Source organism: Rana temporaria, chromosome 5, assembly GCF_905171775.1.
Source record: "Rana temporaria chromosome 5, aRanTem1.1, whole genome shotgun sequence".
NCBI lineage: Eukaryota > Metazoa > Chordata > Amphibia > Anura > Ranidae > Rana > Rana temporaria.
In genome coordinates this window covers 62,367,319-62,379,730 of record NC_053493.1, presented here as the reverse complement: position 1 = coordinate 62,379,730, position 12,412 = coordinate 62,367,319, and the positions used below count along the sequence as shown (strand labels likewise).

General features: G+C 40.8%; 1 protein-coding gene across 13 annotated transcripts in view; it reads left to right on the top strand.

Annotated features, from left to right (window-relative positions):
• Positions 1 to 12,412, top strand: part of PARD3 (par-3 family cell polarity regulator) — a 768,046-nt gene that overhangs the window by 462,299 nt on the left and 293,335 nt on the right. For 12 of the 13 annotated variants that reach the window (XM_040352652.1, XM_040352650.1, XM_040352646.1 and 9 more), the window contains one exon: positions 3,702 to 3,746. The exons of the other annotated variant lie outside the window; for it this stretch is intronic. In XM_040352652.1, coding sequence (XP_040208586.1) covers positions 3,702 to 3,746 — 45 coding nt within the window. The remainder of the gene's footprint in view (positions 1 to 3,701; positions 3,747 to 12,412) is intronic. 13 annotated transcript variants of the gene reach the window in all.

Here is a 12,412-nt window from a genome sequence, read left to right as displayed (position 1 = left end):
TGTGTGAAAAAAATGACGATAACATTTTAATCACAGACAGCAATCCTTAAAGCGGATCTCCACTCTAAAGTGGAGTCCCGCTGATCGGCACCCTCCCCCCCTCCGGTGTCACATTTGACACCTTTCAGGGGGGAGGGGGGTGCAGATACCTGTCTACAGACAGGTATCTGCACCCACTTCCGGCCCTACGATACGGGCAAAGGACGGGTTTTTTCTCCGCTTCCCGTCGCCCCCCCCGTTGTATGCTGGGAACACTCGGCTCCCAGCACACAGCGGGAGCCAATCGGCGGGCGCAGCGCGGCTCGCGCATGCGCCGTAGGGAACCGGGCAGTGAAGCCGGAGCGCTTCACTTCCTGGTTCCCTCACCGTGGATGGAGGGGGGAGCAGCAGGGTGACGAGCGATCGGCTCGTCATCTGCTGCGATCACCGCTGGACTCCAGGACAGGTAAGTGTCCTTATATTAAAAGTCAGCAGCTGCAGTATTTGTAGCTGCTTGCTTTTAATATAGTTTTTTAGTGGCACATCCGCTTTAAACATTTTATAGAATGTTAACTTTGATAGAGGAAGCTAAGTAGAGGATCTGCAGGTCTACTTTTACTGTACATTCTAGGAAATGTAGAATTGAAGTGCTCCCCGGAGTGCTGTTGGTAGCATTTGATTTGATAAGGCTAGGTTCACACAGGGGACTGGAGGCATTTGGCAGAATCCTGCAGCAAGAATTGGTGGATTACTGCAGCTTGGATCACAGAGGTATGCAAGAAGGTCCAACTAGGAACCCTGTACAAAGCAATGACAGGCTGACAGGAGCCATCACCATTTGCATGTAGGCGCACATCCAGCTGTTACTTTCAACTAGGCAGGAATCTGCTGTATGCACCTAATCTCCCATGTGAATGTAGCCTTAATGTATGCCGTGAGAAGGATATTCTCATCAGGCAATGACAGGTCACTAAGCAGGTTTCAAAATATTAGGGGAAAACACTCGGAAAGCAGAATAACTCTGAACATTTGACTCGTTACTACTGAAACAAAGTGTTTACTTTTAGATTTAATCTCGGCAGCTATTAGTTTAATTGACTGTCTTTGCCAGAGTACTTATAAAAGCAATGTGACTTTGCCAGCTTGCAGAGAGCTAGGTATTATTTCACCGGGATAATAAGATTAAATGGCTCACAATGTAGATTTTAGCTGCAGTATAAGGCCAATCAATAGCGTGGTTGGGTGCAATTATACTGGCCATGAGGAAATATTTCTTATAGCACCATTCACAGTCTAGGTTTTGTATCTCTGGAAAATATTAATCAGAACTGTAACCCTTTGATGTCTTATAAATGTGCAGTCATTTTGCATGTATAGTGCAGAATTGCACTGTTCTGTAGTTAACTTGGAACAATTTATAATGGTTCTATGTAGCCTCTATCAAGCATATTAGGAGAGCGTCAGCTTCACTGAATAAGCATTTTAATAGTCCCTGAATCACAGGACTCTTTAGTGAAAAAGTATTGCCTGCTGTTTCTTCATAATATAAGGTAATGTCTAAAAATAAGGTCTACTTCCCTCCCCTGAGAAGGCCTAGGCTTTAAAAATATTGAAGAAGTTAGCACGAAAATGTAAAATGTAAGCCTTGGGCAGACTATGCTAAACATGACATAAGTTGGAATGTTTCTTATGATCTTCTGATGATCTCCACATCGCTAGTGGTGATTGTAAACATGAATTTTCCTGTCTAGGAGTACCGGGTCCTAGAAGCATCAGTGTAAACAGGGTCCACACATGCAGAGTCTAATTTGGTGACTACTGCACATCAAATCATTGCTGAAATCAAGTTGTATAGCATCATATTACAAAACTCAATGTCCACATGAGCATAAATTGAAAAATAAATAAATTCAGGCAACATTCTTGCTATATTGGAGTCACTTTCACCTTTTTCAGTTTCATACTGATTTAACGCCATTGCCATCAAAATACATTCCTGGTGCATTACAAAAATGTGTGCAAATTTATTTAAACTTTATTTATATTATTATTATTATTATTTTTTTAGAAAGCAGCCTGAACCTGAGTAGAAAAGCCTGTCCTGTGCCAGTATGGTGTAGGGAAGGATCCTTGTTCTCTGTGTAGAAGCAGTTATTTAATGTGCCCTCTGCCGATTCAGCGGACGGTGTGTCAAACCTTGGTGGAGAGACTACTGCTTCCACACAAAGAACAAGGGCCCTTCTCTGCAGTCTGATGGCAGGGGGCATGCTCTCTTGCTCAGGCAGGAGATATGTTCTGAACAAAAAAAAAAAAACACTGATGCTTAAGTGCTCATGTCAACGGTGTTCTTTTCAAATTTTGCATTTGCTATTTGAAATGAAAACGAGCTTCTGACCAGAAAAGGCTGCGTTTGACCTGCTTTGTCTGCAGTACACACTTGGGTAGTGTGTACTGTTGTGTCCAAGGAAATGTAGCTAAATGCGGTCTCTGAACTGCCATGTGTGCTGCTCAAGTTGGTGGGTTTTCGTTGTCCTGGGTTTGTTTGCATTCCATATGCATGTCAAACGCAGGAAAACCGTTCCTGTTGACACAAGCCAATTAGTTGGACTAATTTTTGACATGAACATCTCTGCCTCTTTTACAGTGATTTCTTCTTTCACAGCTGACTTGCATTGACCATTGAATTGTCAATATACCAGTTTTGAAAGCCGTCAGATGATTGCCATCAGCAAAGATAAGGCTAGGCTTGTCCTATGACAAATTGTTCCTTTTGAGTGTCTCATCGTTCCAAAGGGGAAACCCTTGGGTATGAGTGCTCATGTTGCTGCCCACAGTCAGGGTTAAAGTGGAACTAAACCTTCCTATTCTTTTCAGCCAAGGAAGCTGCCATCTTAGCTTCAGTTTGATCTGCAACTGCCATAGTGCTGCACATGTGATCCGTTATGACACCAGCCATTTGATGCTTTAACAGTTTATAAACACTAATAAATGGAATTTTTGGTATATAGTGAATTTTCTGAGAGCCTTGAGCGCGGATTTTTCGTGTGTTCCGGTTTAACAGTTTGGTTGAGAGCACAAGAATATTTGATGGGTAGCATTCCTGGTATGCTTGGAATGTAACTTTTTTTTGTTTAACTGTTAAATTGATGGGTTTAGTTCTTCTTTAAATCACTTCCAGTTTGAATACATGTCTGCATATACATAGGTAATATTTCCCCATATGTAATGCAATGCTTGAGCATGAGGTGCATATTGAACTTGGCCATATTTGTCAGCTTTGTGTATTACCATAACCCCTGATATTGTTTCCTAATACTATTATTAATACAACCCCAATTAATCGCATAGTCTGGGGAAAGCAATGTGTCACCAGCAGAAAGCAATCATTACAATAATTACTATTCTGTTTTGTCTGCCTTTTGAAATGATCTGCTTTTTTTTTTTTTTTTTGGCATGAGCAAATGATGAAAATAATTAACAGTTTTAATTCTGTTTAAGTGGGTGATGCTAACATGTAATAACATAAGTGCCTGCGGTTTGCAGCCAGCAAACTCTGCATGGAGTGTTTTAATTTCCCAATATTGCATTAAGACTCTCGGGGGGATAAAGAGCCTGCATGGACTGAGACATTTCATCTTAATGTTCCTTTTTTTTTTTTTTGCATTGCATGTGGAATGTGGGCACTAACCGGGCTAACCTTCTTACATTTACCTTTTTAACAGTAGCTGACGAGGCTAGGATCAGTGCAATGGCTGACTACAGTGCAGGTAAGAGACAATGCTGTTGCTATGGAAACCAGGGTCAAAGCAGATTAAGAGAGAAGTACTATTCTGATTGCATGTCAGCATGACCTTTGAAGGGCTAGCATGGCTCTCCTCTAACTGTAAAGTGTGCTCATTACTGAACTGACGTGAAAAAAAGAAGGAACTGACCAGTTATTACTGTGACTCAATCAATCATACATGGATTATGCTTGTGTTTTTTCTTTTTTCAATTATTATTCTTATTGTGTAGTGTACCAATATAATTTTATAGTGTAGCCAAGTAAAATCTAATGGCAATTCATCTTTGTTTTGCTGTCATTGACTGTGTGTCATGATACAGCTACAGCACAAACAGGAATGTGTATGTACAGATGTTACATGCTACAAAACCATCTTCAGCACATCCAAGACAAAAACTGACATTATAGACTAAGAATTTTTTGTAATTTTTTTTAAATAGACTTTTTTTAATAATGTTAATACAAAGCACAAACTCCTCACCCACAGTGCGATGCAATTGTGCTCCCCATTTCCCCATAGGATTTTTTCTTAGTGTGTTACTGAATGAAAATAATTAGAATTAAGAGACATATTTTTAAAGCCGTGAACGTAACATTCACTAATCACTGCTGGTGAATATTCCCAATTGAATGTGATCATATTGAAGTGATGGGTTCATTTGCAGTGAATGAAACTGCTTTGTAACTGTGCCACTTAGTGATGAGGTTACCCCCCTCCATCTTCCTGGCAATAAACATGTTTCTGGTACCAACCATGAAATAGTGCAGAAGTACAGGCCTGTTGTGGTGCCTTCAAGTATCCAAGTAAGTCGTCTAATCCTAGTGTAGCCCTGCTGCACACAAGTCTTGATATATGGCTATAATGGATATGTGAAAAGATAGTAATTTCCCTTTGAATGCTAAATTTAATACAACAATGTATTCTTCCCAGTGATGTCTTTCTTCTGACTTTGTACCTTAAGCAAAAATTTCATTCAGTGCTTTATGATCCACATTTTCTTTATTGTACCATCTGCTTTTTTATATGAAAATATTTTTTAAGAGGCTTGTTTTGTGCTATGAAAAAAAGATGTCCTTTTAGAACATCTGCTATGATTCTCATATTTTAGGCAGCAGGAAACCTTGTACATTTTGGTTGTGTGATTAGAATTTTCTTTTCTTTTTTTTCCCATGAATTTGTAGCTGTAGTTTATCCACAATCTGATATTAAAGGTATAGTTATGTGCTCCTAATGGACAGGTTAGTTTAAAGCATAATTTCAGCAATTTTGCCACCCCTAAAGCCAGCCACCCCAACCAAGCCCCTCCCCCCCCTAGAAAAAGAAAGGTGACCAGCTATGCTGGACTGAGGAAGAAGCTGGGACAGAACTGGAGCAGAACAAAAAGTATAGCTTGGCAAACTATTTAAAGTGATATTAAAGTCTTATTTTTTTGTTTTAATATAACAAACATGTTATACTTGCCTGCTCTGTGCAGTGGTTTTGCACAGAGCAACCTTGATCCTCCTCTTCTCAGGTCCCTCGCCAGCACTCCTGGCCTCTCCCCCCTGCCAAGTGCCCCCACAGCAAGCAGTTTTCTATGGAGCCGCTGCTCTGTGTGTCCATTCAGGCATGGAGCCGCAACTTGCCACTGCCCCCTCTCTCCTTATTGGCTCACTGACTTTGATAGCAGCGGCAGCCAATGGCTCCCTGCTGCTGTCTCAGCCAATATTATTATTATTATTATACAGGATTTATATAGCGCCAACAGTTTGCGCAGCGCTTTACATCAGGGAAGACAGTACAGTCACAATACAATCAATACAGGAGGGATCAGAGGGCCCTGCTCGTTAGAGCTTACAATCTAGAAGGGAGCTTACAATCTAGAAGGGACCGTCTGAGGGGGGCTGAAGGGGGGGGGGGGGCTGCTGCACACAGAAGGTGTTTTACCCTAATGCATAGACTGCATTAGGATAAAAACCTTCTGACTTTAGAATCACTTTAAAGGCAGGAAAGGGGAGGGATCAAAAACTGAAGAAAAAAACTAAAAAATTGGTCCGCTTTAAAAGAAATGAAAAATAATCTTTTCAGGTTAAAGTAGAACTAAAGACAAAAAGTGTTTTTCTATTTTATTTTTTCATTTTTTTTTTATTTTAGGTATCGTAATTAAGGGTTATGACACCTTTGAGTTTTATTTTTGCCATCTGTGTCCCATTGAGGAGATTTTCATTTACTTTCTGTCTTACAACCAGAACAGAAATTGAGAGGAAATCCCTCAAAAGTGAAGAAATCCCCTTGTCATCAGAAAATAAACTGTCAGCATTGGAAAATGTCCCCCTCTTACAGTTTGGGGAGAGCCCAAAATTCAGGCTTTTCTTTTACTTTCGATAATAGTGGTAATCATCACAAATAAAGAGGGTGAATCTACTTAATGGGGGGCCACAGGAAGCAATAAAAACCTGACGGTTGTTCTAATCCCTCTCCACTCTATCCACAATGAAACAGTCCCCCTCTGCTGTCAGAATACACTGATGAGCACTGCTTGCACTGAACAAATAGAGAATTTTCCAACAGTCCAGTTCGAGGGAAGCTATTCATTGAATTGACTTTTGAATGGGAATGGCAATAGATGGATCGAAATTTGCCCAGTGCTTACTGATTTTCGATCCATCTATGGCCAGCTTAGGTTTTAGGGTGGGTTTACACTATCTGCGACGTGAGTTGCAGCATGGGGTCCGTGCGTCCCCGGTTCACCATTTCAGGTTTGAATTAGGTCCGAATTGTTGCCTGAATTCAGACCTGAAAGGGATCCAAAGATGCACAGGACCCTTCTGCAGTGCGATCCGCGACTTCCGCGGAGATTGGTGCATTGGCTACATTGAGAGCCGGCCACACTCCTGTGAATCCAGCCTTAATCGGAAGCACACTGTCTGAGTGAAAGCTACTAATGTTCTATCCGTTTTATAAAGCTTATAGCCCTCTGGAAATCCTTTATCATTCCACACAATAATAAATGTTTGCTGCTTTTGTATTACTAGTTTGTTATTTATTTTTTATAACTGGTATAATATTTTTTATAAAAAAACGAAAATCTCTTCTGTTATCACATAAAAGTGTAAAGGAGATATTTCAGTGGAAAAGAGTCTGCCCTTGGAATGCTATTAACTATGCTGATTTCCTGTTCCAACAATGTTTTGGTCTGCAGTCTAATGTATTACTGCTCTACTGAATGTAGCTAATAAAAATATAACCTGCAATCCGGATCACTTTGAATACTAGAAGACATTTTTGTAATGTCTATTATATCTCCAGATCTCTTCATAACTAAAATCGCCTGACCCTGAACTTGCACCTAACTTTTCCATATGAGAAAGAATTATGTGACAGCCTTTAGTCAATAAATTATGTATTTAAGCAGCTTTCGTTCATTTTTTTTTCCGATGATCGGCTTATGAAAAATGACTTCTGAGTAATCGTGTTTTTTTTTGTTCCCCTCAGCAATTAAAATAATGTGCCGTCTGCAATTATGAGTTTCTGTGATTTATTAATCCGAGTTAGCTTTTGACCTTTGGAATGCTATTTTAATTAGGCCGAAATCATTCTTATGTGGGAGCATTGTGCTTTTTATTGGATACATTCCATTTCCACTTCTCTGCTGGCATTTTATGTCCTCAAACACTGAATTATTTAATCTCTTTCCACTGTGTTTCTGGAATTTGATATACTATTTTAACCAAATGCACTTGCTTATATGCTGCAGATTTTTGCATATTACCTTGTTGGCCATAAGCCCTTTTGCATTGGGTGTATATACATAGATCTCAACATGTGGTACCCAAGATAATGACTGACATGGGGAGATGCTTTCCACCAGGCGCTACCTAAAACTGAAATGTTACTTTTGGGTGGATTTCCCATTTTGAAGTACCGGTCCCCTAAAACTGATATTCCATTTTTTGAGTGGTCATCTCACATTCTTGCTTCCCTTATCTCTCAAATTTCACAGTTTGGGTATGTAAGTATGTATTAGTCTGTGTGTGTGCATCACAAGGAGCGGGGGTCATTGGATGGTTCCACCCCTTTCGTTTATTTAGCTGCGGGAGGCGGTAGAGCTGTCAGACGAGAGCTTTTGTCGGGTGTGGACTTTTTTCTTTGAGGTGGGCACCCAGCGTTCATTGTGATTGACAATGGATCTGCACCAGGGGATCTGCTAATAAAAGACTTGTTAAAGAGGAAGTAAACCCTGATGGGTTTTACTTCCTTTTTTTGCTCCCTGCAAAGCCTGCCAATTAAAAGCATAATGGGCTAGTATGCATTGCATACTAGCCCATTATGTGACACTTAACTGCAAATAAATCCAGCGCTGTCCCCTGTGCAGGCTGCGTCCATCTTCTCGCCCCTCTTCCTTCTGGGGCTGTGGACTCTGGCTCTTTGATTCGTCGGGGCCGCGTGACGTCACTCCCACGCATGCAAACGGGAGCCACCGGAAACGGCACAGTCCAACTGAAGCAATGGTGTGATGTGTCATTGCTTCAGTGCCCTTGTCCCGATGACTTTGGCACATGCAGATACAGGGGGATATCTCCTAAGTTGTGCAGGTTTAGGAGATATCCAGGGTAGCTACAAGTAAGCCTTATTATAGGCTTACCTGTAGCAAAAAGTGTTATGTAAGGGTTTACAACCACTTTAAAAAACTTTTTTTTATATACTTTTTTTGGTTAATAAGTAGGGGTACAATGTACACAATACTCATCCACATGGGGAGGTGTTTTTGGTGGCCCCCTTGTTGGTGTGCATGGAGCATTGAAGAGATCCTAAAATAAAAAAAATAAGGGATCACTGTGTCTTTAGACTAGGGAGCATAACTATAAGACACAAAACACTCCAGGACAACAACCCTCTACACAAATGTCCACACCATAAAAATACTTGTTGAATGAAAATATTCCTTATTACAAATGGCAGTCACTATATGGTATAAAAACACTTGAAGCCCACCACAAGTAGAAACAAAAAGGGTTCCAGATCGAACAACAGAAGAAAATGTGAAAAATAACAGTTGTCACAGTACCCTATTACAAGGCATAACATATAAATAAACACAAAAGTGCAGCACTTAATGACTTGCATATACTATAAGTGCTATATTGTGCAAAGAAATTGTCCATGCTGGAAATAGAAGTAAACAATATCATGCGTGAACACACATGTTAAATAAAATGTCCCATGTGGAAACGAGTAAATATGAAGCGCCATGTTACAATGAAAGGAAAAGGAAAAAACACTCTCCATAGTGACAATTTCTTTGCATCATATAGCACTTATAGTATAGCGTATATACTCGAGTATAAGCCAAGTTTTTCAGCTGAAAATGCCCCCCTCAGCTTATACTCTAGTCACCTTTTTGCGCCTGATCTCCTGGACTTTGGGGACCTGGTACCGGCAGGCCGTAGGTCCCCTGGACCCAGAACTTGGCACACATGTAGCCCTATTTCTCCTCTACAAGTGCAACGTTTGTTGTCTGAAGGACCTACGGCTGGGTAGCACCAATTTTTCAAAGCCGCGCACCCCTTCCATAGACTCCCATGTTAAACGTCAGTCTAGTCATGGGCACAGTGAGGCATGCAGATGGACACCCTAGGCTTATTCTCGAGTCAATACGTTTTCCATTTTTTTGTGGTAAAATTAGGTGCCTCGGCTTATATTCGTGTTGGCTTATACTCGAGTATATACGGTATGTAATCCATTAAGCGCTGCACTTTTGTGTTGAATTAGGAAAAAAAGTGTTGTATGCAGCTCTACATGCTGGTATTTGGCACGGGTCATGTAACCAGGGTCTTACTGGATACATCCAGGAAAGGCTGCCTCACCCATTGCTTTCCTGGCAAATTGTGTATGCACTGCAATATCTTTCTGGCCAGGGCCTTTTAGTGTCTCATTGGTGAGTTAGAACTCCTCTGCCCCTTCTAGAAATGTTCACCAGGAGAGCATTTTAGGAAAGAAAGGAAGAGTAAATATGTACTTTTTGTTATGTCTTTTTGCAAATGTTTGCATGGTGGGTTTACTTTCTTTAGGACGGTCTGGGTGGAGTTTCTTAAAGGACCAGTGTCACCAGGCAATTCATTTTGACAATGTGCATTTAACATAGTATGTACGTTTTTTTACATGTTAAAACATTCCTTGTGCAAGCTTCCAAATGCTGCCGGGTGCCCCCATCCTGGATGCGTTTTCAGCAGCACCAGCTGACATTTAAGTGACACTTCATGGTATTCCCCCTTGCTTCTCCCCGTCAACTACCATACATAAAATGTAGGGAGGGGTGGTGGAGCTGGGCTGCTTATAAACTCTCAGAAGTAGAGGGACGAAAGCAGGGAAGGGACTGTTGTAGATTTGAGTCTCCTGAAGTAGTCCTAAGTAGTCACATTTTGAAATTCAAAGGCGGATGAAGCGAAAATTGATGAAAACAAATATTTATGGAAAGAAAAAACACTGCAAGTAAGCTTTTTTCCCCCCTGTGCTTTCGCCTGCCATTCATTTAAGTTGATGACGGGGTCTCTTGGCAAGTCTAACAGACCCTCCTGTATATGTCATATAAATGGAAAGTAGGGCTAAAGCTCTTTTGGTCTTATTTCTCCTGTGGGTCACAGGAGTGAACTTTGTTCTGCACTCCCATGACCTGTATTCAGCCAACAGTGCTCTAAATTCCACTGTCGCCTGCCATAATTCAGCTGGTCCAGACTCTGGAGAGATCCAAACTTTAAAGATGAGATGCATCCAGATGCCTGACCGACACCTGGGTCAGCTTCTCTGCGTGCCACTGAGAGCCTGAGCCAGCCGCTCCCACCCCGCCCCCTACACAGCCCGCTCTAGTAAGTGCTGGAGGGACAGAGCAGAGAGCCGGTGACTGACAGTCATCGGCTTTCTGCTCACTGAAGACTGAGAACCAAGCAATCGGCAGTCTGTGATCTCAGACTTGGAGGTGACGGGAGGATGCTGCATCCACCTGGGGGTGTGTGTGTAGGTGTGTTTTTTTTTCAAATCCATTACTTCTCTTTTATATGTTTACCTATATGTTTGACTGCTTCACGTTGACCTAAAACAAATATGTGGCCCAACTAGACTGAGCTTTTTTCTGTGGGGCCACATATTTGAGTGTATACTTTTTGTGCAGGTGAACACGCCGCATAAATAAAAAAAAAAATACCTAGATGCAGGTTTGATCTAGGTCAGTGCCAGGGTTTTTTATTTTATTTTTGGACAGGATTTTTTTTTTTTTTTATTGGTGTCAGTGTCATTGTCAGTGTGTTTAAGGTAGGATACAAAACAAAATGCTCACTATTGGGCTGTAAAAAACAAGGTATAATACACCTGTATACACAAAGTAGTTGTGATGATACAGTGGATATAAAAAGTCTACACACCCCTGTTAAAAAGGTTTCTGAGATGTAAAAAAATGAGACAAAGATAAATAATTTCAGAACTTTTTCCACCTATAATGTGACCTATAAATTGTACAACTTGGTTGAAAACAAACTGTACTCTTAGGGGGAGGAAGGAAAAATAAAATTAAAAAAATGTGGTTGCATAAGTGTGCACACCCTCTTATAACTGGGGATTTAGCTGTTCATAATCAAGCAATCGCATTCAAACTCATGTTAAATAGGAGTCAGTACACACCTGCCATCGTTTTAAAGTGCCTCTGAAGAACCCCAAATAAAGTTCAGCTGTTCTAGTAGGTCTTTCCTGACCTTTTCTTAGTCACATTTTCTTAGTCGCATCTTACACCAAAAGCCATGAGCTTCCAAAGCATCAGAGGGATCTCATTGTTAAAAGGTATCAGTCAGGAGAACGGTACAAAAGAATTTACAAGTCCTTAGCTATACCATGGAACACAGTGAAGAAAGTCATCAAGTGAAGAAAATATGGCACAATTGTGACATTACCTAGAATTGATGAAGAGACGAGAATAAAACTTGTCAGGGAGGCTGCCAAGAGGCCTACAGCAACATTAAAGGAATGTGGACAAATATCTGCGCTAACTAAAAGGTAAAACAATATATGATATGAAAAAGAAGCTAGCACAGTCTTGATTCAGCAAACAAAAACATGTAAATAAATAGTGCAGTGCTCAAATGATGATGTATAGTGACAGTCCAAGTGTAAATCAACGTAGAGGAAAGTTGATAGAGCTGATAAAGACCTCCACCGCAGCTTCAGTGTGAACATAGGCAGAACACACCACCGTGCTAATAATCTGCTTACCAGATGGTAAAGGCAACAGTCGTTGTAATCATGCAATGCAGAGGGTTAATGGGAAACCAATATTTCAAACCCGATGGATTGATCAGCATAACATCAAGAAATTCCAAGACTCAGACAATGGATGGATATATTGTGCAATCATCACATAGAATTTACCAATGAAAAGAAGGAAAGCTAGAATTTATTGTAGTCTACTTACAGGTGTACAAAGATCATCATGACATAAAAAATCTGCGGCTCTCAGCGTGCTTGTATCAGCCAGCCTGACATGTTTCATCCAAAGTTGGATATCAGAGGCGTTAAAGGAGCTGCAGGAATATCTGGCAAGTATTGGCTGTGTGGTACATGTGACAACAATCTCCCGTATTTTTTATATGTCTGGGCTATGGGGTAGAGAAGCCTTTTCTTAC